General features: G+C 43.1%; 1 protein-coding gene across 1 annotated transcript; it reads left to right on the top strand.

Moving 5' to 3' along the window:
* Positions 1-1,455: 1,455 nt before the first annotated feature.
* LOC310789402 (NLR family CARD domain-containing protein 3-like) lies at positions 1,456-24,681 on the top strand. Its single transcript, XM_083651045.1, has 7 exons — positions 1,456-1,548; positions 9,896-10,181; positions 10,289-12,086; positions 12,184-12,357; positions 14,385-14,558; positions 15,546-15,592; positions 24,556-24,681. Coding segments are annotated over exons 2-7 (2,472 nt in total). The 5' UTR covers positions 1,456-1,548; positions 9,896-9,904; the 3' UTR covers positions 24,558-24,681.

Genomic DNA, 24,681 nt, shown 5'->3' with positions numbered 1-24,681 from the left:
CAGGGAGAGAATTACAGCATATTGCATGCCTCGCGCAAACAGCCATTGCAAGACGGGAATCTGATTGGTTTTGATTGACATAATGCCCAGCATTGCCTGGCCACACCCGTGAATAATTCTGGTAGTTAAGACCGCCCATATCCTGTTTGGGCAGGCATTTTGAGGCGCAGATGATTTTGGCATGGCTCTAATTTGCGTCTGCGACAGGTGCCGTGAACGTTTGCGCATGCCCGCCGAGGATTGCATCCCCAACATATTTCGGGGCTGTTTTAACTTAGAAATCAGGGAGGTCACGTCTACCAGACAATTATATCACTTTTAAACAGTTACATTTCTGTATAAATCATTACAAGTATGCTCCCGTGATGTGGGGATGCTTTTTTTTGCTGTTGGGCAGGGGAGCAAAACTCGGCAGAACACCTGGACAAATGCGCAAGGCGGACTGTTATCTTGCCTGCATTAAGGCACGTGCAAACAGGGGGGTCCACCCGCTATGCCGACCACCCGCTATGCCGACCTCCCGCAATGCCGACCTTAGGTTTAGGCGTGGGGGTGGGAGAGGTTAGGTTTTGGGTTAGGGTCTGGGGGATGTTAGGTTTAGGCATGGCATGGGGGGAGGTTAGGTTTGGCGTGGGGGCTGGGAGAGGTTAGGTTTTGGGTTAGGGTCTGGGTTAGGTTAGGTTTAGGCATGGGGGGAGGTTAGGTTTGGCGTGGGGGCTGGGAGAGGTTAGCTCCACCGACACGCTGCACGCCGCCTCGCTCAGCTGGTTCTGCTTGTGGGCTATCGGCATTGCGACCTGTCGGCATTGCGGCCTGTCGGCACATAGACGCGGCACCCAAACAGGTGCGCAAGCGCTAATAGGGGATATCGCCTGTCGGAAGATAGGGCCCAATAAATATGTCTCCACAAAACACACAATCCATTGTTGGAACTCATTACTAAAAATACCATTAATGTGAAAATATGAGTGTCCCTGTCATTGATTATGTATTGCTTGTAGCTTAGATTACTACATGACTGAGCAGTTAAGATTGTTTGTGCACACATACCTGCATCAGGGATTGTGAGTCTCCTGGTATGTTGGTTTATGTCTCTTGTTCATTTGATCCTTGATTGATCTGTACTGTCTACCTGATGTTTTTATGTAATTGTATGTCATGTTTTTATAAGACTAGGGACCATGATGGAAACAAGTGTTCACACTTTTCATGTCATCCCTTGGATGTTTGCTTTGCATTATCCAAAATAAAGTCATTCATTCATTCAAGTCAAGCTTTTTACCATGTTTGACTCCCACAGTCACATAAAACAGCGATCATAATCAAAGCCACACCTCTTGATCTGATCTGTGGTTTCTCTGGCCTCAGACTTGGTTTCTGTCAGACTGGTTTAGAGTGATACTGACATTTATAGACTTTGGCAGTGAAGTTATGATGCTGGCACAGACAGCAGCAGCCTCCGATCAGAGCACAGCAGGACTGAAGTCTGTCCGTGTTTCTCGACAGATGAACACACAAAGTCTGTTGACCTGGATGTGAGTTGACCAGGTAAGGCTCCAGGACATATTACACATATTTGATACATGAACCATGTGTGTTATGTAACTGTATGACTGTATGATTTTATATGATTTACAGTATATGACGTCTTTCCAATTGTATTTGATGCTTGGGAATCTGAATGATAGGGTTAAGTGTGCTATTTCCAATCTTGTGACTTTGTGGCCAAAATGAACCTTTTCTAACATGATGTTGATGAGGACATGGTGATGTCATGTTTGACAGGTATTATTAGTGCTGCCAGATTGGATCAACACCAGGCCACAAGTTTGACTGTTGTTGTCACATCTTATTTCCTTTGTCAAATGTGAAGAAATCTGGTCTGACAACGAACTTCAATACATTTGGCTGAAAGACATTTTAACCGCTCTGAGTGAAATAAATAAATAAATAAACCACTAAATAAATAAATAAAAGCCCAATTATTTCCCAGCAGGCCCTATATTGAGATACAAAAGGAGAATTCTGTTTTTTTAACACCCTGGACCTTATTTCCAGCTTTAAATAGGACTAGTGCAGTGCCCGTTCCCCCATTCACCACCCCGTGGGCGCCCCCCCCTCATGATGTCATAGACATTGTTACATCATTCTGATGTCATCAGTGATTGATGTGATCAGTGAAGTTGATCAGAAGTTGGGCAATTGTGCATGCATGACAATAGAGCAGGTGAGGCCACACAGCAGCCAAGCTGTGGGTGAGGCCGTGCGTGCAGTGGGCGAGCTGAAGCTACCAGCTCCTCACAGCAACCCTCATGTTCAGGTGACACTGAAGAGATGTGTGGATTAGCCTAACTTACTTGCTTCTGCAGGTTCTCCGTATCCTAATTTTAGAAAATACCAAAATACAATATAAGCAGTCTCGAAATAAATGTTGCTTCCCCAAATTTAAAATCTTTGTTTTTCTATATTATTATTAGTTAAAATCATATTGATGTCATACATATGCATTGTGACATCATTGTGACATCCCTAGTACTTAATACTCTGCCGACACGGCCATACTACAACAACAATAAGTCTGTTACAGCCTATCAGCACTCCAGATCCTAGTTCACACAATGATGCACAGAGAACGGGAGCGTATCAATGTTCCCAGGACCTTGTTTTGTCTCTCTCTCTTTCTCACACACACACACACACACACACACACACACACACACACACACACACACACACACACACACACACACACACACACACAACTCTACTGAACCCTTACTGTACAGTACACACACAAATTGCGGCTGCAGGTCAGGGAGAGGAACATTGAACTCGAGGATTTTTCTTTTTTTCTAAAAAGTGGAGAGGAATTGATTTTTTTTTAAACTTGCCAACAAGTGCTACTGTATTGTGATTCTTGGCAATGGTAGTGTGATAAGTGAAACAGTCAGACCTTGCGAAATATGGATAAACAGCACACTCTTGTGGCGAGAATAGGAAATTACTAGTTAGGACCAGTGATGAGTTGTTCCTGGTGAATGGGATTGGGGGGGGGGGTGTCTTACAGATGACAGAAGTGACGAAGAGGAGGAGAAAAGGAAGAAGAACAGGGGCAGGAGGGAAACCTTCCCTTTGTGTTTTAAATATCAACCACATGATGTGGTGAAAACTATATTTAATATCTACTCTGTAATAATAATAATAATTATTATTATTTTGCATGTGACACTCTGTCTCACATCACACAACACACAGGTATGTAACTATTTGCCCACGCTATTTAAGGCAGTTATAGCTCAGTGCATAAACTCCTAAAAGCGATTATTATTATTATTATTATTATTATTTGCATAGTAGCTGTCTGTATCTGCGGTCAGAGGGGAGGAGGGTGAAACAACAATACTCAACTTCCATATACATATACATATACATACATATACGTATACCGTAAATTCCGGACTATAAGGCGCACCGGTCTATAAGCCGCACCTTCAAAGTTGACTATTTTTTTCTTATATAAGCCGCACCGGTCTATAAGCCGCGGGTGTTTTGATGTTTAATTACCATATGTAAGGGTTCGTGCACAGAGGGGATTGTCGGAAAAGAGATGGCTGTTTGGGGAAGCTCCCATTTATTAACATTTCAACAAAACAAGTTGCATATTTGCATAACGTATTCAAGTGTTACCATTTAGTAGCTACAGAACATGTACTGTGCTGTGTAAATTTAGGGGTCCTTGGCATGAAAAAGGTTGAAAACCACTGATCTACATTATAGCCTACAGTAGTACCATAACAAAAAACAAAGCTTACAGCGCTTGACGAGGCAATATCAATGGCTAAATTAAATGTGTTTTTTTTAAAGTGCAAAATAAAGTGCCTGTAACACGACAGTAAGCGCGTAAGCCTAAAGTTGCAGTAACACGGCTGCTTAAAATATACGGTAATCAGCCTACCAGAAAAGTCATTAATCCTCGTCTTCATCTTTTAGGCTAAGGTGCAGTACACGGCTGTAACCAGAAAAGTCAAGTCATTAATCCTCATCTTCGTCTTCTTCCTGCGTACTAAAACCACCAAAGTCCTCATCTTCAGTGTCGGAAACGAACAGGCTCAGGGTGGCTTCGTCAGCCACTCTCCTCTCTCCTTCGTTGTCGCTCTCAAAACCAACGAACTCCTCTTCGTCACTGTCGGAATCGAACAGCCTCTGAAGGCCCTCAGCTGGCGGCGTCCTCCTCTTCATCACGCAGCAGTCCAGCCTTTCGGAACCCGTTGTTGATCGTGGATGTTTTGACACTCCTCCACGCTGTCAGGATCCACTGGCAAACTTGAGCCTTCAGTCGGATCTGAACGGCACCTCGGCCGTCTGCTCTCTGTGTCAACACCCTGATGCCAAGGTTACGTGCTGCTACTCGATTTCCTTCTTTCCTTCTTCTTCTCGCCGCCATCGTCGTAACACAGCCAGTTCTCCATCTTTTGAAGCATGATGTTAGATTACAACGAGCTAGTTGTGTGGCTTAGCCTTCCAAAATGTTGCTGTTAGTTTTTTAGAATGTAATACATAGAATTGGGAATGTTACATTCAATTTCATTCAGACTGTCTTTCAAGCTCAATCGCTGCCTTTTTCCCCCCGGAGCGAGGGAGGAGGGAGGGTGTTTTACCGTAGTGGCTGAGAGAGCGTAGTGGCACAGTGCTCCAATCAGGTCGCGAGACACATTTTTTGCAACATCATCCAATCAGGGTCTCGCTCTCGTAATGTCTGTCTTGCTCTCGTTCTGCCTCATACCAACATCCATAGATTTTGGAGGTTCCCGAGTGGCCGTTTGCTGAAAAAATCCATAGATAAGACGCACCGTTATATAAGCCGCAGGGGCCAAAAAAGGCCAAAAAACGGGAAAAAAGCCGCGGCTTATAGTCCGGAATTTACGGTACATATACATGCAGGGTTTTTAGCTGAACAAAGTGATTTAGGTTTAGTTACCTTTAGGCGGCGTTCACACCCAACATGCTTTTTTCAATAAGAACGCTATGGAAATCATGTTGAGAGCGCTTCCATTGTGTACAAAACAGCGCGTGGAGCGTTTTTTTGTGCTTTGTTTTGTTTTCTCCTGCAGTCGCGTGCAGTACAGTTTAGGACACAATGACCACATAGACGGTAGCCAGCTGATTTTGTCTGTTTGATGTTGTCTGTCAACATGAAAGCCAGATTATTGCCAATTGTGGCAGCAGCGGAAGTTGAGGATCCCTCTGGGAGGAGAAAAGGTAAGAGGAGTGAAAAGACGAGCAGCACGCTTTTCCTCCGTGGGCCTCTAGCCTATCATCTCCCTCCCGCAAGTGTCATTTTGCGCTCTGGCGAAGATACCGTCGCTATGTTCCGAGCGCAAAGACAGGTTTGGGCATTGACCGTGTCAAAATAGGCGTTCCAGCGCAATGTGTTAGAAAAAATTGCCTTGGGTGCTCTCAATTTTAACGCGGCCAAATAGCTGGTCTTAGTAGGGGTGGGAATCACCAGATGCCCACGATACGATACTGAAACGATACTTGAGTCACGATACGATAGTATTGCGATACTGCGATATTTTCGATATTGCGATATATCGATATTGCGATATATTGAATATTGCGATATTTCGATATATTGCGATTTCTTACTTTTTCAACTGCAAATGATGTCCCCAAAGGAAAACTTTGTCAACATCTGGTTTATATAAGAACAATTTTTCAGTCTGTACATCTGACTTCAACCATTTTATTGCAGCAACATTGTCAAGTAGACAGACCAACAACTTTCATAAAGTCATGTCATAGTTGCATGCACCTGACAAACTGAACTGTTTGTTACAGTCTACTTACAGTCCACCTTAACTGGATGTGTGTGTGGACTACTGTACTTATGTAGTTTTTGAACAATGCAACTTCACTTCACTTGCACAAAACATCTTGTGCAGCCCATTCAGTAACTGGGGAATTTGTAAATTACTGTTATGACAAAACTGTTACTGTTAAAACAAAATGAAAATATGCTACCGTTTGTTTACTGCTGGCCTTGGAACTAAAGTTTATAGTAGCCCGGTGGCCTGGCATGGCCTGCAAAAAAAAAAAAAAAAAAAAAAAATTTTTTTTTTTTTGCAATATCGATACTTGGCGTCCACATATCGATACAATATCGTCAGGCAAAATATCGCGATACTGTGGTGTATCGATTTTTTCCCCCACCCCTAGGTCTTAGCGCAAAAAACTAGAACGACCGCAACGCGGACTTATGCCTCCGCATTAGTTCATTCTGGAGTCCAAATCGCCATTTGAGGCAAATTGGAAGAGATTCCGTCAAGGCGCGCCTGTGATGTTGCGTTACAGAGCTTGGAAATTGGGTGTGTGAGAGGTCACAGTGAGCTTGAACTTTGACCACCAAAATGTAATCAGTTCATCCTTGAGTCCAAGTCGATGTTTGAGACAAGTTTGATTAAATTCCGTCAAGGCATTCCTGAGATATCGCGTTAACAAGCTTGAAAATGGCGTTCGAGAGCTCACCTTGACCTTTGACCTTTGACCACCAAAATCTAATCAGTTCATCCTTGAGTCCAAGTCGATGTTTGAGACAAGTTTGATTAAATTCCGTCAAGGCATTCCTGAGATATCACGTTAACAAGCTTGAAAATGGCGTTTGAGAGGTCACAGTGACCTTGACCTTTGACTTTTGACCACCAAAATGTAATCAGTTCATCCTTGAGTCTAAGTAGATGTTTGAGGCAAATTTGATGAAATTCCGTTTCATGAGATATCGCGTTAACAAGCTGGAAAATGGCGTTTGAGAGGTCACAGTGACCTTGACATTTGACCTTTGACCACCAAAATCTAATCAGTTCATCCTTGAGTCCAAGTCGATGTTTGAGACAAGTTTGATTAAATTCCGTCAAGGCAGTCCTGAGATATGGCGTTAACAAGCTTGAAAATGGCGTTCGAGAGGTCACAGTGACCTTGACCTTTGACCACCAAAATCTAATCAGTTCATCCTTGAGTCCAAGTCGATGTTTGAGACAAGTTTGATTAAATTCCGTCAAGGCATTCCTGAGATATCGCGTTAACAAGCTTGAAAATGGCGTTCGAGAGGTCACAGTGACCTTGACCTTTGACCTTTGACCACCAAAATCTAATCAGATCATCCTTGAGTCTAAGTCGATGTTTGAGGCAAATTTGATGAAATTCCGTCCAGGCGTTCCTCAGATATCGCGTTAACGAACCTCGTACGGACGGACGGACAACCCGGATCCATAATGCCTCCGGCCTGGCTATCGCCGGTGGAGGCATAAAAACACTACGCCAGGCGTACACCTGAGCGCAGACAGTATTCTCCGCGCAGTGCAGGAAATCCTTGCTTGGATACATTTACGCATGGCATGGATGTCACTCTGTCCAACACCTCTCCTCCTCCTCTTCTCTCCTCGGAATGCCACGTTGATTTTCAACTATAGCCTACATTGCAGGAAAAAACCTTGATTTAAAAATGAGAATTTGTTTGTCATGGTTTTATTAGGCTACATAATTCCCAACCATACAGGTTTGTGGTGTGAGGTAACAGTAGATTGCTTTTGAGAAAGTTGTGACGGTGTTGTGCCAAGCTGCCTCTCCCCACCCTGTGAGCCCCATGGCCGGTCCAAAACACCCAGGGCACCGACCTACCCAGCCTGCCTACCCGTCCAGCTCCTACCTTCTCCGGAGGAGACCCAGTGGCGTGCCTGACCAAGTTGGTGCCCTAGGCAAGATTTTTGCTGGTGCCCCCAAAGAAAATATAATAAAAATTATATCGCAGCTAATTCCACCACTGCAGTGCAGGCTCAGAATCGCCCTTCTCCAGTGCGGGCAGCGCCGAAGAAAATTTGACGTTTTTTGGACTTTATTCCATGTTTAGAAGAATATTTAATTTTAAATTAACATTAGGATTATACTGTTGTGATGTCATTATTCAGTATCTTCTCCTTTTCTCACTCACTTTCATGTAAGCACCTGCTCTCCCTTTAGTCGTTTTACACTACAACAGACAGCAACACAGGCATAAACACTGAACTTATTATTATTATTATGGAAAACCAGATTATGACGAGAAACTAACACTTTTGAAGAGAGAGCATATGAAATAAGATTAGAGCTGGGAAGCACAAACTGTTTTTTAATGCATCTTGTTGGTGGTATAAACACAAGACAGCCAAATCCAACAATTTCGAAATTCCCATTTCTTGCCACCAGGGGGTGCTGCAGCACCCTCAGCACCCACCTTCCAGCTCCCTTCCCCAACTCTGGGAAAAAGCTCCGAGCAGGTAGAAGGGGGCGCGCTCGCGCAGGGGGTGGGGTGGTATGGATTAGGGACCATGGTGAAAGTGCTGCAGCCCAGGCAACCAGAAAGCCAGAATTAGAAAAATGATTTCACTATTATTTAAAGACTTAAGACGTTGTTCTGCTTATTTTTTGTCTACTATTGTAAAATAATAGTAGGCCTATTATCATGAAAAAGTATTTGTAAAAAAAATAAAAAAAATAAAAATTACCCTCTCTGGCACCCCTAACGGCTCAAGCGCCCCTAGCATTTGTCTAGTTCGCCTAATGGACGGCACGCCACTGAGGAGACCCCCCTCCAGCACCCGGCACACTAGCCAAACCTGCGCACGCCACACTTAAGCACCCCTCCTCGGGCTACACACAGACTCCCGCCTCGCCAGACCCTCGTTCCCCTAATCCAATTCAAAACGCAAATCACTTTTTGGCACAACACCTGTAGTGTCCGGCCAGTACAGTAACCTCTTTCCCTGCAATTGCATGCATGCAAGACCTGCTTCTCCACCGCGGATGGCATGACCGCAGTCAATGGCTTAACCAGAGTGGACACTTCTGACATAGGCTATTGAAATAGGCTAGAAGTAAAATCTCACACATTCTAACCCTATTAAAGAAACAAATATTTTTAGATGTGCAGGCCTATGTTATAGCCTATATGAACGAAACGTCTAATTACAGTAAGCGCGTGCTTTGGGACATCACTGCGTAATTGCGCGGCGGCCCTCTCTCTCTTACCTCTCTCGTTCCCTCCACCCCCCCCCCCTCTCTCTCTCTCTCTCTCGCTCTCCCCCTCTCTCTTTTCTCTCTCTCTCTGTTTCTCTGCTTGCTCTCAGCAAGAAATAAGCTGGTGTCACAGATGTGATGGCGGTAAATAATTATATTTACAACCATAATGAACCGTGATCTGACAGAAAAAGTGTCATTTAGAGAGCGTGTGCAGCATGCCCCGCACTCGCCGCAGGCTCTCGTTATAGCCTGTTTGAGGAGACTACTCGGAGCTAAAATCTTCCGCGGGCATCCGAATGAAGCCAAACTATTTCGGTGAGTAAAACATAATATTTTAAGCTGGAAATGAGGACCGTGGTGTAAAAAACCGAAATTCTCCTTTAATTGTCCCTAATAAAAAAATACCACTCACTCACACATAGAGATTATTATTATAGGATTATTATTATTACTATAATTATTGTTATTACTTACACTACTCAACTTGATTTGCCATTTCTGTGGCGGAAATACATTTTCTGACCTAATTGACACAATTATGAGCCACAAAAAAGGAAACTTAAAAAAAGGCAAACAATAAAAAATAAATAATTTGCCTTTTAACGCCCCCCTTTCTTCTTCTTTCTGGCTCCAAATCAAATGTTGGCTTTGTTCCAGGATTAAAGCTCTTTGTATAAGAATGTTCTGAAACGTCAATGGATAAATTAATGGGAAATTAACTTCCTGGAACTGGAGCCATTCAAAAGTGAGAACTGCCAGTCAGATGAGGGCACTATTATCTGCAAACTCACAGTTACAGCATCAATAGTATGGTCACCTAATCCTAATGTCTTCTCATCAGGGAGTAACAATGGCGACACCTGTAGAGCTGCTCTTGAGAACTTTGGAGGATTTGAGCAAGGAAGAGTTCAAGAAGTTCAAGTGGTTCCTGCAGCAGAGTGGCATCCTCGAAGACTTCCCAGCCATCCCAAAGAGCCGCCTGGAGAAGGCAGACAGGCTGGACACAGTAGATCACATGTTCCAGACCTACAGTGAATACACTCTGGAGGTGACCAAAGAGGTTCTGAGGAAGATCCTCAAGAATGATCTCCGGCAACGATTATTAAAAACCAGTTCAGGACCCAAAGGTAAGCAATGGGACAATTATAAAATGGGACTTTATGCAATAAAAAATATTAGCATTACTCATAATTGCCTATACTATTTCCTTATTGTTCTCTGTTTATTCATTCAGAGACACTTGCCGAGTGCCAGATTAAACACAAATCCAACGTGATGAAGAAGTTTCAGCATTTGTTTGAGGCAATGACAAACTCAGAAAAGTCGATACTTCTGAATGAGATCTTCACAGAGCTCTTCCTCATAGAGGAAGAGACTGGAGAGGCTGACAACGAACATGAAGTCAGACAGATTGAAATGGCATCCAGGAAACCAGTGAGCCCAGAAAACACAATCAAAAGTGAAGACATCTTTAAACCCTTACCTGGAAGAGATGAACCAATCAGAACAGTGCTGACAAAGGGAGTGGCTGGCATTGGGAAAACAGTCTTAACACAGAAGCTCACTCTGGACTGGGCTGAAGACAAAGCCAACCAGGATATGCAATTCATATTTCCATTCACTTTCCGAGAGTTGAATCTGCTGAAAGAGAAACAGTTCAGCTTGGTGAAACTTCTTCACCACTTCTTTCCTGAGATAAAAAAAGCAGGAATCTGCAGGTTTGACAAATTCCCAGTTATGTTCATCTTTGATGGTCTGGATGAGTGTCGACTTCCTCTAGACTTCAAGAATAAAGAGATCCTGGATGATGTTACAGAGTCGACCTCAGTGGATGTGTTGCTGACAAACCTCATCAAAGGGAATCTGCTTCCCCATGCTCGTATCTGGATAACCACACGACCTGCAGCCGCCAATCAGATCCCTTCTGAGTATGTTGATATGGTAACAGAGGTGAGAGGCTTCACTGACCCACAGAAAGAGGACTACTTCAGAAAGAGATTCAGTGATAAGAAGCAGGCCAGCAGAATCATCTCCCACATCAGGAATTCACGGAGCCTCCACAACATGTGCCACATCCCAGTCTTCTGCTTGATCACTGCTAAAGTTCTGAAGCATCTGTTGAAAACCTGTGACACAGAAAACCTGCCCAAGACCCTGACTGCGATGTACATTCACTTCCTGGTGGTTCAGTCCAAAATGCAGAACGTCAAGTATCATGGGAGAACTGAGACAGATCCACACTGGACACAGAGCAGGGAGATGATTCTCTCTCTGGGAAAACTGGCTTTTGAACAGCTGGAGAAAGGCCACCTGATATTCTATGAAGAAGACCTGAAACAGTGTGGTATTGATATCAGATCAGCCTCAGTTTACTCAGGAGTGTTCACACAGATCTTTAAAGAGGAGTGTGGACTGTACCAGGACCAGGTCTTCTGCTTTGTCCATCTGAGCATTCAGGAGTTTCTGGCTGCTGTTCATGTCATGGTCTCATTCATTGACTCTGGTGTCAATCTGCTGTCAGAAGGCTCCTTGTCCTCCTGGTGGTCTATGCTATTCAGAGACAGATCAGCATTAAAATATCTCTACCAGAGTGCTGTGGACAAGGCCTTAAAGAGTCCAAATGGACATCTGGACTTGTTCCTCCGCTTCCTCATGGGCCTTTCACTGGAGACCAATCAGAGTCTCCTACGAGGCCTGCTGACACAGGCAGGAAGTAGCTCACAGACCAATCAGGAAACAGTCCAGTACATCAAGAAGATGATCAAGAAGAATCCCTCTGCAGAGAGAAGCATCAATCTGTTCCACTGTCTGAATGAGCTGAATGACCGTTCTCTAGTGGAGGAGATCCAACAATACCTGAGATCAGGAAGTCTCTCCATAGTCAAAATCTCCCCTGCTCAGTGGTCGGCTCTGGTCTTCATCTTACTGTCATCAGAAGAAGCTCTGGACGTGTTTGACCTGAAGAAATACTCCGCTTCAGACAAGGCTCTTCTGAGGCTGCTGCCAGTGGTCAAAGCCTCCAATAAAGCTCTGTAGGTTCATACATAACTGGGTAGATCAAATATATTAAATAGAAGATATATACATTTTCAAACATGTTGCATATCTGTCTCACTAATTCTTCTTCAGGCTGAGTGGCTGTCAGCTGTCAGAGAGAAGCTGTGAAGCTCTGGCCTCAGTGCTCAGCTCCCAGTCCTCCAGTCTGAGAGAGCTGGACCTGAGTGACAACATCCTGAAAGATGCAGGTGTGAAGCTGATCTCTGCTGGACTGGAGAGTCCACACTGTAGACTGGAGACTCTCAGGTCAGTATTCCTCTTCGTGTTCAACAGACGACCATTTAAATCTTGCTTTACATACATATTACTATCAGCAATTATTATATAGCTTTGTTGTATACTTGATTCTGATCAGCCATCTACAGTCTGTTATTTCTGTGTATCAGGGCCGTGGGTCATATGAATCTGCAGAAAGAAGTCCAGTAAATGCTGTTGCTTTAATAATCAAATTAACAATGGGAGTGCCTCTCCTAGATGCATTTTGATTTATTTAGTAAGTAGCCGTGTAATAAGCAGGATGATGTACAGCTCACATAAACACATATCATGTGGAGGATTATCTCTGTTCATGTAATTTTAAAACCAAGTGTGAATCCAATATTTACCAAGACTTCCTAGTCTATGTGAATTTAGGTTTTTAGGTTTTAGGTTTTATTTATTCGCACAGTAGAAACAAAACAAAGGCATTCTTATGACAGTTCAAATGGCAAGTCAGATGAGATATTTACAGAGCTAAAATACAGACAGGAGTGCTGTGCAATTACTTTCCATGACGACATTTCATTGTTTCCTCTCCTTGGATTCAGATTCAGATGACTTTATTTATCTCAGAAGGACAATTCATTTTCACAGCCTACCCAACACCTTAAAAGCTCACAGGCGATACTCCTGACAGACATGACAAGACATAACGTAACAACATGACATAACAAATAAAACATAGCATACCATGTCAGAGATAACAGATCAGTTGATCAGATCAGTTATGAACATGAACAAGAAAAAATATATATACATATATTTTATATGTATAAACATGAGAACATGTACAAAAAATAAATGAAAGATATAGTGTTGACACATAAAATACCAGAAAGGACTTCTGATATTCTCTCACTAATGGCTCAATTCCACCACATTTTACAGCCCTGCACAGCCCGTCACCACTCGGCTCTACTTGCTTCAACCCGATGGACGTTCTGCTTCGACCGCCCTTCATCTGCCCCCGCCCACACCTGGTCGTCACAGCGACCGCATATCTGCCCTCCACCCATGTTCTGAAATAGGCTATAACATAACGTTACAATTAAATCCATACACAGAACTTTTAAACTGTTTATGAAATACTGGTGCCTCTAAATTACCTACAGTGTGTGTGTGTGTGTGTGTGAGAGAGAGAGAGAGAGAGAGAGCAGTGCTGGCATGATCACAGTCCTTGATCCTGGCCTGAGCAGCCAGCTCATAGCATCACAGCATGTTGGGCGGGTGTTAGTGTACATGGGCAAAAGTGACAATCGACCAGGAGAATGGATATCACTTTGTTGTTAGTCAAAACTCACAAGCGCTGCACGAGGGACGGGCGCGAGGGACGGGGGTTGCGCTAGAGTGAAGCCTCTACCCCCGCGGCCTCTCACCAGGCAAAACCGCGGCTTCACCAGGCGCCTGCGGCCTAGCGGAGCCGACGCAGCACTAACTACACAAGCGCTTCAGAGCAGCGGACTTTTGGACAATTGAAACCACCGCGCCGATTTTATTTCACCAGAGGCGAAGGCAGCAAAACAAAAGACTGATAGAAAAGCATAATAGAAGAGAAAAGAAGGTAAACTGGTATGCAGCGCTGCATTGACAGTCAGTAGGATATAGAGAGTAAACACGATTCTGCCTGACCAATCAGTCGCCTACAATGTTTTCACGTCACGGTATGGACCCGGGTTGACAGAATAGAACCCCGACGAGGCAGGTACTAAAAGTAGCCCAGCTCAGCCCCAAATCTAACCGAGCTGGGCCGGTTTATACCGGTGGGATGAGACCAAAAGTCGAGTCGAGCGGAGCGGGACCGCGCTACTAGCTGCGGTGGGATTGGGCCAAAAGTGAGTGGAGAATGAACTCAAACTGGACCAAATTAAACCACAATGTGGATCAGCTAGTCAACTTTGAGGGATTTACTATGTGTGTGTGTGTGTGTGTGTGTGTGTGTGTGTGTGTGTGTGTGTGTGTGTGTGTGTGTGTGTGTGTGTGTGTGTGTGCGCGCGCGTGTGCGCGCGCACGTGCAGGCTGTCTGGCTGCCTGCTCACAGAGAAAGGCTGTGCTTCTCTGGCCTCAGCTCTGAGCTCCAACCCCTCCCATCTACGAGAGCTGGACCTGAGCTACAATCATCCAGGAGCCTCAGGAGAGAAGCTGCTCTCTGCTAGGCTGGAGGATCCACACTGCAGACTGGACTCTCTCAGGTATGGAGAGGCAACATTACCTACTGTAGAAGGATGAGAGTATACGTACCCGAGTCAATTATTCTGAAAGCCTGGTGTGGCAGCTAGTTTTTTTTCAAACATCCGTAACCTATACATCAAAATTAAGCTTAAAACATGTCGTTTGCTCCCATTAAAAAAAAACTGTCAAAAATATTGAAGTAATATAGACGTTTTACCTTATATTCCAGTCAATGTTAAACAGTTTAAGATGTAACATGCTGTATGTATCATGTATTCATGGGATTTTGACATAGCTCACACTAACCCAGTTGTTGGGGGCGGGGGTGGGGAGGGGCATAGGGGGGGGGGGGGGGGTGTTCAGACAGTTCATACAACTTAATCTAGTTAAACTATCTAGGTAAAACCTAGTTTGTATAGCTGGCCTGCAGTGTAGCCAACTCTTTTCCAAGGAAACTAGTTAATGGCTGCTCAGAAAGTTGCTAGAAGTCACCACATGATGTCACATGAATGATAATGTGCTTTACCAATATAAGGCCCATTTTAATATTAACTGCTGACTCCGCCCACCTGTGGCAGATCTGTTACACGCTGGTAACAACTACAAGTTACTACAAGTGGACCCTATCGAACAGTCCTTGCTCTCAGCGGAGGGAGGGGGTGTGTGCTATGTGGGAAGCACCAGTGTTTGCACTAGGTTTGCTGCTCAAGGGGGGCAGGATGGACTGGGGGGTGGGGTGGGGATGTCTAACCCAATAAAAAAATCGCAACTGTTTTTAATTTTTTTACACCAATTGCTATATTTTGTGTTTTAAAACAAATACATTTTGTTACAGAGTTTCCCCCCCTTTCTTACAGTGGGGGAGTCAGTCAGTCAATATTTGTAGGACAGCTATTGATTATCAATCTTATACGCGAAGGACACTTATGGACTTAAAGATTAAAGCATAATGTTCATGTTTCATCATCAAAGAGAATATTATGGTCTGACTTTGTTTATTCCCACAGAGTGGACCATGGTGGAGTCCAGAGGTTGAAACCAGGTGTGAGGAAATGTAAGTGTGTATTTAGGTTGATTCATAAAACAAAACACACATTTAACAATTGAGATGGAAAGTCCCTCTACACAGCAGCATGTGACATATATTAATTCAAGTCCTGCTGAGTAGACAGTGAAGCCTGGCTCCTAGAGCCAAGTGTCCACCAGCTCCATGTCGCTGTCTGAACAGACCCACGCTCATGTCATCTTGTCAGACCCACGCTCGTGTCAGACCCACGCTCATGTCATCTTGTCAGACCCACGCTCATGTCATCTTGTCAGACCCACGCTCGTGTCAGACCCACACTCATGTCATCTTGTCAGACACATGCTCATATCATCTTGTCAGACACATGCTTATATCATCTTGTCAGACACATGCTTATATCATCTTGTCAGACACATGCTCATGTCATCTTGTCAGACACATGCTTATATCATCTTGTCAGACACATGCTTATGTCATCTTGTCAGACACATGCTTATGTCATCTTGTCAGACACATGCTCATGTCATCTTGTCAGACCCACGCTCATATCATCTTGTCAGACCCATGCTCATATCATCTTGTCAGACCCACGCTCATATCATCTTGTCAGACCCACGCTCATATCATCTTGTCAGACCCACGCTCATATCATCTTGTCAGACCCACGCTCATATCATCTTGTCAGACCCACGCTCATGTCATCTTGTCAGACCCACGCTCATATCATCTTGTCAGACACACGCTCATATCATCTTGTCAGACCCACGCTCATGTCATCTTGTCAGACACACGCTCATATCATCTTGTCAGACCCACGCTCATGTCATCTTGTCAGACCCACACTCATGTCATCTTGTCAGACCCACGCTCATGTCATCTTGTCAGACACACGCTCATATCATCTTGTCAGACCCACGCTCATGTCATCTTGTCAGACCCACGCTCATGTCATCTTGTCAGACACACGCTCATATCATCTTGTCAGACCCACGCTCATGTCATCTTGTCAGACCCACGCTCATGTCATCTTGTCAGACACACGCTCATATCATCTTGTCAGACACACGCTCATATCATCTTGTCAGACACATGCAGGACTGACCTGGTTCCCTGCTGCAGCTGCAAAAGATCTCGCCAAGCTGCAGCGGGTGATACGCTCTGCGGAGAGGGTGATTGGCCGTCCTCTGCCCTCCCTCAAGTCCCTGCATGACTCCAGGGCTTTGAGGAGAGGGAGAAAGATCATGGCCGACCCCTCCCACCCTGGCCACGGCCTCCTCACCCTGCTCCCCTCTGGGAGACGGTTGCGGCTGCCGAAGGCTACAAAGGTCCGCCATAGACTGAGCTTTTTCCCCTCAGCCGCCAGGCTGCTAAATGCCTCTGGGTTCCCTCCCACCCCTGCCCCCTAGGCAGTGTCACCGGACATTTTTGCACTATGTTCCTTAACTCTGCACTTTACTTTATATCTATACCTCCTGCACTGTGCTATGTTTGTGTTGTTGTCTTGGTGTTATTTGTAGAAAAGATTAAGGAATGCGCACACTGTCAATGTCAAAACAAATTCCTATGTGTTTTACACAATGGCAAATAAAGATATCTGAATCTGAATCTGAATCTGACTGACAAACATAGAACAGGTGTGTATCTTTGCTGTAGTGCATGCATTGCCCCAGTGGCGGCTGGTGCATTTTTGTCCAGGGAGGGCTATACCAAAAATAGGGCTGGACGATAAGGTTGAAATCAATAAGGATAATAATGATTTTTCTCGATTTATACCATGGTCTGGGTGAATACTCGATTCTGATTGGCTGCAGGGTGTCCATTAATTTGTGGTAATGGACAGTGTTGGGCACTCATTACTAAAAAAGTAATATATTACATATTACTCGTTACTATTTTCAAAAGTAATATTATTACTTAACTTATTACTCCATGCCAAAAGTAATTCGTTAGATACTTGTTATATTACTTTTCCGTTACATTCCACACAAATGGCAATAGGCCTTTTTCACTGCAGCGATTTTGTGTCTAAAAGGCAGGAGGTAACACAGGTGCACCAAGATGTTAATTAGGGCTTCCAACTTCCAGTCCATTTAGGTGTTCCAGTGCTGGAGCCTTAATTAGTTAGTTGGTTGCACCTGTGTATACTCTGGCCCCTATTCTCCCACAGGCCTTCGGCGCTAAAACGGGCCTCAAACGCAAAAAAAACGTGCCTTGCGCCTGTTTTGGGACGATATCAATATGGCTTTACGCTGCCAAATGCGCTTTAGGCCGAATGGGCGTGGCGCAGTCCCAGAATGGGCCAAAGTGGGCGTGTCGGCGCTAAATACCGGCCTACTGATATCTTCCGACCTGGCGTAAATTTAGCGCCTTGCGCTTTTGAAAAGCAGGCCTATTCAGTGCAGCCAGTTGCGCGGAGCGCTCCCCTCTGGCTCTCTCCCTCCCCTCTGGCTCTCTCCTCTGTCACCCTTCTCTGTGTTACTCTCTCCCTCTCTCCTCAGTCTGACAGGCACAATACGACTGTCTCTCTCTGACTCCCTCGCTCAGACAGACACAACACACGTCCTATAGGAAATAGCAGTTATAAGTTCACTGCCTGTGAATGTCCCAGCATGCAATTGGGTACTCCATTTCGCTACTAAATAGCAACCAAATGAGGCGAAATAGATATAAAAGGTCGATCTAAAATAATGTGTAATGGTAACACAGCCTGCAATTGTAGAACATTTCAATATTGGACCAAATAAAACATCGAAATTAAAACACCACCCTAAGTGAAACATATATGTCCTCCTGGGCCTATATATATCCCTTGTCGATTTAACGTGATTTAGATAAGTGTTAGCGGAACGCTACTGTCATGTGCTATACTGTGATGTCCGCTCCAATAACTTCGCCCTACTTCACATTTAGTTTTACAATAAAAACACATTTATGCAATGACTTTACATAATGTAGGGTATATTTATGTGCATCATTCTACCTGCAGCAGGGGAGAGAAAACGATATCGTTCTGGACAAACTTTCACCAATATAAAATTAATCTCATCATATAGTAGGCTATATTTTTCTAGCTGATGCCTTTAGAACATTCTTTTCACTTTGATCTTGCTATAGTGTAGCGTATTTACATGCTTGCAGTATTTAAACTGCAGTTAGATTGGTTTGAGAAGCATAATAATATGGAATAATAGCCTATAATGGAGACAGACAGACTGGATGAAGGGAGGGGGGGGGGGCAGAGCGCTTGGCTTTCGTCAGGTTTTGCGGGACCACTGGAATTGGAGCTAAAAAGGCAAGCGTGCGATTCGTTTATTGCACTTATCCAATGAGCATGACGGTGCATAATTTTACGCTTAAAAGGCGTGGTTGTAATGCTTTAGGCTGCGTGTAGCGCCAGCACGACGATATCAAGTGCGCTGGTCCACGCCCACTGATTTGCGCTGCGCCAGGCGCTCGGCCTAGAAACAGCGCCGATGCAACGATAGGGGCCTCTGTCTGCTAGACACAAATGGCCGTTGTGAAAAAGGCCCATAGCGTTTTTCTCATCAAAATGCAGACTTTGCAGTGCGAATGTGTGAACTAGGTCTATTATGTGACGTTCCATTTAAACTAATCGCTTTGCCAGAGCACAGCTTCCTACAGAGATGCTTGATGAAGAGCACACCTGGCTCAAACGTATAGGCTACATCTTTGCTTAACAAGTTTGTGTCACAAATAACGTTAGCTCTGCAACATTAACATTAACCTGACAATAATAACAGCAATGTTTGATGTCCACCAGCTTGTGAGTTTTTACGTTATCTCTGTATTTTAACAGTTTTCCGGTTTCTGTTGTGCTGTCCTCTCGTCTCGTAACGTTAACGTTAGGAAGTTTGAGCTCGTGTTTTTCACAGTGGAAAGAGTGTTAGTAGCCTACCTGTCCTGGACACCGTTTACATTTGACTTTGATGTTCAATCGTGTCACCTTTCTTCCCGACAAAAACAAAGTCATGGGAATATATCCGCAGCCACGGATTTTCCTCCTCGGCTCAGCAGGACAGAGAGGGAGGTGTCAGGTGTGCCTGCCTGCCTGTTGGTGCTCTGAATGGGCTCTGCGGTGACGTCACCTTTTTTTGGGAGCGTTAAAGCCATGCTGCTTGTGATCAGTGAATGCCGACTGCGTGTCGTTTTGCAGCGCAGCGGCATCACAGAATGGACTCAACAAAAGATGTAACGACTAACGTAACGAGCTCGTTTATCTTGAAGTAACTGTAATATTATTATTATATTCTATAGTCATTCGTTACACTACTCGTTACTTGGAAAAAGTAATATTATTACAGTAACGAGTAACTAGTAACTCGTTACTTCCCAACACTGGTAATGGACAGTGATAATTTACACCTAGCTAAGTAGTTCCAGTCAAATGGTCTGTTCATCGTTTATATCAATGCGCCAGGATCACGACAGAGCCGCTTGAGCTCTATACCACCGTTAAGGGTTAATATGGCACTTTTATAACTTTAGAAAAAAAAAATCTAAAAGTCCACTGTGAAAGTGGAAAGTAACTATTTAGATTACCCCTGTGTGCTCAGTTTATTAAAAATAATGGCTATTTAGAAATCTGTCGTATTCGGAGATCTGATGTTGTCAGTTGACAGAAGCCGGCTCTCAGCTGTCAACTGTCAAACCAGCTCTGTTTATAACTTTGCAGCAAGCCAGCCAGGCGCTTTGTAAGAGCGCGCGCTGCCGGTATCACTGATACAAATCAAGTCGAAGAGGAAAAAGATGAGATTAACAAAAAGAAAACAACAAAATGGGCAGTTAACAGCAACACACTGAGAGAATTCCTTGTACAAAACATACCTGGACTCCAACATAGAAAGCTTCAGATGGTTTTCAGTCTCCTCCGAGCACCACTTACATCTTAAGACCTGGGGACGTTAACGTAATTCCCTGGAATGCGAGTTTAACAGCCAGTTAGTTACATGGCGTTGCATTCTTAGACATTGCCGTTTGCTTTATTTTGTATGTTACATACAATTGGTCAAATTATTAGTTAGTTTATGGTCTAGAAATTCTGCCAGGTGCAGGCACTAAGCGGCCATTTTCTGCAATGATAATCTTGAGCAGCTGAGGGGACTATTTTGTCTCGCCGGTTCTCAACTCATATGCTAGGTTATGAAAAATAGATTTTGATTGCAAAATGCATAGAAATATAAATGAATGGTCTTGTTTTGTTTATTTGGCAAGTGACCATGGTATAAGCGGGTTGATGCACTTCGAGGTGTCCATTATCAGTAATTATTGCACGATGCGAAGGCGTGAACCGTCCGAAGCGAAGCCGAGGATGGTTACCTCCACGAAGCTGATAATGAACACCTCGTCGTGCATTAACCCTTACATAATGTACACCTCGTTGTGCATTAACCCTTACATAATGTACACCTCGTCGTGCATTAACCCGTACATAATGTACACCTCGTCGTGCATTAACCCTTACATTATGTACACCTCGTCGTGCATTAACCCTTACATAATGTACACCTCGTCGTGCATTAACCCTTACATAATGTATACCTCATCGTGCATTAACCCTTACATAATGTACACCTCGTCGTGCATTGACGCTTACATAATGTATACCTCGTCTTGCATTAACCCTTACATAATGTACACCTCGTCGTGCATTAACCCTTACATAATGTACACCTCGTCGTATGGAAGCCCATAGCTGACTTTATTCAAATGATAATGTAAACTTGAAAATGATAATGTAAACTTGAAAATGGTAATGTAATTCCTCAATGACATTATCATTTTCAACACATGTGTGTGTTATTTCAGTAAAAATGAAAATGAAAATGGAATAATCCAATTTTCATTTTCATTTTCATATACTTGTAAGGGCTTTCTATGACTATATAAGAATTAAAATGACAAGCTGTTTGACATTTAATTTTCAAAGTCCATAGCCCGCTCTACAATGGACTATATTCAAATGGTAATTTAAATTTGGTAATGAAAATGCAATCCCAAAAATGCAGCCTAATTTTCCATCTCTGCAAGCATTAATTAAGTCACAATTCAAATTATAATGCATTTTTGTAGAAAATGTCAAATGATCATTTAAATGGTATTTGACATTTCATTTGAATTTAGTCATACTGCTTTTCAATGGACTATATCAAACTTGTCATTTAAATGTGGAAATGTAAATGCAATCCAAAAAATCCAGCCTAATTTTCCATCCCTGCAAGCATTATGTAAGTCACAATTCAAATGAAAATGCATTTGTATTTGACATTACATGTTTGACATTCGACATTACATTATCAAAGACTGCCCATAGCTGACTCAATTCAAATGATAATTTAAACTTGAAAATGGTAATGTAATTCCTCAATGACATTATCATTTTCAACACATGTGTGTGTTATTTCAGTAAAAATGAAAATGAAAATGGAATAATCCAATTTTCATTTTCATTTTCATATACTTGTAAGGGCTTTCTATGACTATATAAGAATTAAAATGACAAGCTGTTTGACATTTAATTTTCAAAGTCCATAGCCCGCTCTACAATGGACTATATTCAAATGGTAATTTAAATTTGGTAATGAAAATGCAATCCCAAAAATGCAGCCTAATTTTCCATCTCTGCAAGCATTAATTAAGTCACAATTCAAATTATAATGCATTTTTGTAGAAAATGTCAAATGATCATTTAAATGGTATTTGACATTTCATTTGAATTTAGTCATACTGCTTTTCAATGGACTATATCAAACTTGTCATTTAAATGTGGAAATGTAAATGCAATCCAAAAAATCCAGCCTAATTTTCCATCCCTGCAAGCATTATGTAAGTCACAATTCAAATGAAAATGGATTTGTATTTGACATTACATGTTTGACATTCGACATTACATTATCAAAGACTGAACATGCTTTGCAATGTACTCTATTCAAATGGAAAACCGCAAAACAGCGCCTCCCGTGTATTGCAGGTTCACTTCGTGCGTTATCTGTGACAGAATGAAAATGAAAATGCAATCTGTCAGGCCGCTCGTCAAGGCGGGTCTGAAAATTGGGAGGATGTCACTCATTGGCTACTTTCAGGCTGCCCCAGTTGACCCATGGAGTTGACCGCGGAAGTAAACAGACCCACTTCTGGTCTGTCGCCTTCAACCACCGCAGTCAGGCATGTAGCCTAATGTGCGTTTTTGTTCATATTTAAAGAAGAAACAGCATTATTTATCGGTGCATGGTGTTCATACCGCGGAAGTGACAGCCTAACTGGTCGCTCCACTATCCTGTCTCCATGCGCGTGCATGTGATTGTTGTTTACTTCCTGCAGCTGCTGTTGTGCACTTCTGCCTGCAGATTCACCACAACTCCACAATGAAACAATGAAGTCTCCGGCGGATGAGAACTACTCTTCTTTGCTTTTTACCATCTTTTAATCTCCACTGTGCCTGTCCACGATTATTACAGCTTTTCAGAGCAGCGATGACTGCTAAAAAGATTAATGCAAAAAAAGCGATTCACTGCGGGTTTCGATCAGCATATACAAAAGGTTCCAACACTGTAACCCATGCACCTAACCCTCTTCGCCACCAGTCCACTCCAGTTTACTGAAGTCAACTCACCTTATAATGAATGACTACGCAACATCCGTGGCTAGTTGAACTGAAGTGTTTCACATTAACTTGTTGCTCATTAAAACGTTGAACTATTCGCTGCTACTGATAGTTGAGACTGCACGGTTTACAAGAACTGGCAAGAGCATTGATCTCTGGCACGAGGCAACTGAAAATAACTTGAAATATCATATTTTTCAATCTGATCCTCTGTCTTCTTATCAATACTGCTCCTCCTTTAAATGTAGTCTATGTGAGACCACACGCCCTTTTGCCAATTTGCCAGATAGACGAACAACAGCCGCATGCCAGAGTGCAGTGCTTTTCCACCGTCTTTAACTGAAGTGAGTGCTCTGGAAATCATGTATTCTGTTGACAAGAATCTAAACTTCGTTACCAGCAGTTTCTTATCTGAGAAATGTGTGATTTTATGTCCCTTTTCCATGTTGCGCTGCAGTTTTCACCTCTCCGTGCCTCCCCCCCCAAATTAGCCTATAGGCTATATATTTTAAGTATAACACAGCGTGTTATTATAGCATGTTTTCATTTGTTTCGTTGTAACACAATGTAGTAGGCTAAATGGCGCATGCACCTAGCGAGGTTGAATTTATATAGCCTAGTAGCAAACTCTAGCAATTGAATCATGCATGTTTTGCCATCGTAAATTCAGATGCAAAAACTCCTGTTTAGCATCTCATTATCTGGGCCCAGTTGCACAAAACACCTTAGGTTAAGATTTCCCTTCGAGTCAGAGTTAAGGCGTCCATAAAATAGAATTGGCTGCACAAAACACCCTTAAATCTTGTGCTTATGTTTTCCTTAAAATGTTTAACCTTATGGAGAAGATTTAAGGGTGATTTGTGCAGCCCATTCTATTTTATGGACACCTTAACTCTGACTCGAAGGGACATCTTAACCTAATAAGGTGCTTTGTGCAACTGGGCCCAGTTTGATCTTTAATGCTGTTATTGTTGTTACTGCATATCTGAATTCTTGATCATATTAGTGCCCATTAAATAATAGGCTATCTGACCCTTCTCAGCCTACTCACCACCTCTTCCAACTGATAGTTCCCTAACTTCTCTGCCTAAAGCCATCCTGTTAAAAACATTTTCCCCACTGCAATGATGATTAAACCTGACAGGTGTAGGCTGCCTACATGCAATATTTCCAAGATTAACACACAGCTGAAGTGCTTTTAGTTGTGTGTTAAATCTTGGAAATATTGCCTTTTTTGTCTTGTTTCATATTGACATTTGAACTGAATTTACCCACCATGCTTTAAGCAAAATGTTTGTTTGTTTGATTGATAGATGTATTATCTAACTGCCTGCCTAATCTGACTATCTCCTGTCTTTTTGCCTCATAGAAACCATACACATCTGGTGCTACAACTACTACTACCACCACCAACTTGATCCTGCATGTTCAAAACAATGGGCTACATGCACAACTCCACTACTTCCTGAAATTAGTACAGCTTCTTTATTTCCTG

The sequence above is a fragment of the Poromitra crassiceps genome (genome assembly GCF_964638095.1).
Source record: "Poromitra crassiceps genome assembly, chromosome: 14".
In the NCBI taxonomy this organism is placed as follows: domain Eukaryota; kingdom Metazoa; phylum Chordata; class Actinopteri; order Beryciformes; family Melamphaidae; genus Poromitra; species Poromitra crassiceps.
The sequence above is the reverse complement of the archived record's forward strand: the minus strand, read 5'-3'. Positions and strand labels throughout refer to the sequence as shown.

Bases quoted from the DNA above. Each gene is read 5' to 3' on its own strand.
- LOC310789402 (XM_083651045.1), top strand. From the start codon at position 9,905: ATGGCGACACCTGTAGAGCTGCTCTTGAGAACTTTGGAGGATTTGAGC. The intron at 10,182-10,288 runs GTAAGCAATGGG...TTATTCATTCAG, and splicing joins AACCAGTTCAGGACCCAAAG to AGACACTTGCCGAGTGCCAG. The intron at 14,559-15,545 runs GTATGGAGAGGC...TTATTCCCACAG, and splicing joins TGCAGACTGGACTCTCTCAG to AGTGGACCATGGTGGAGTCC.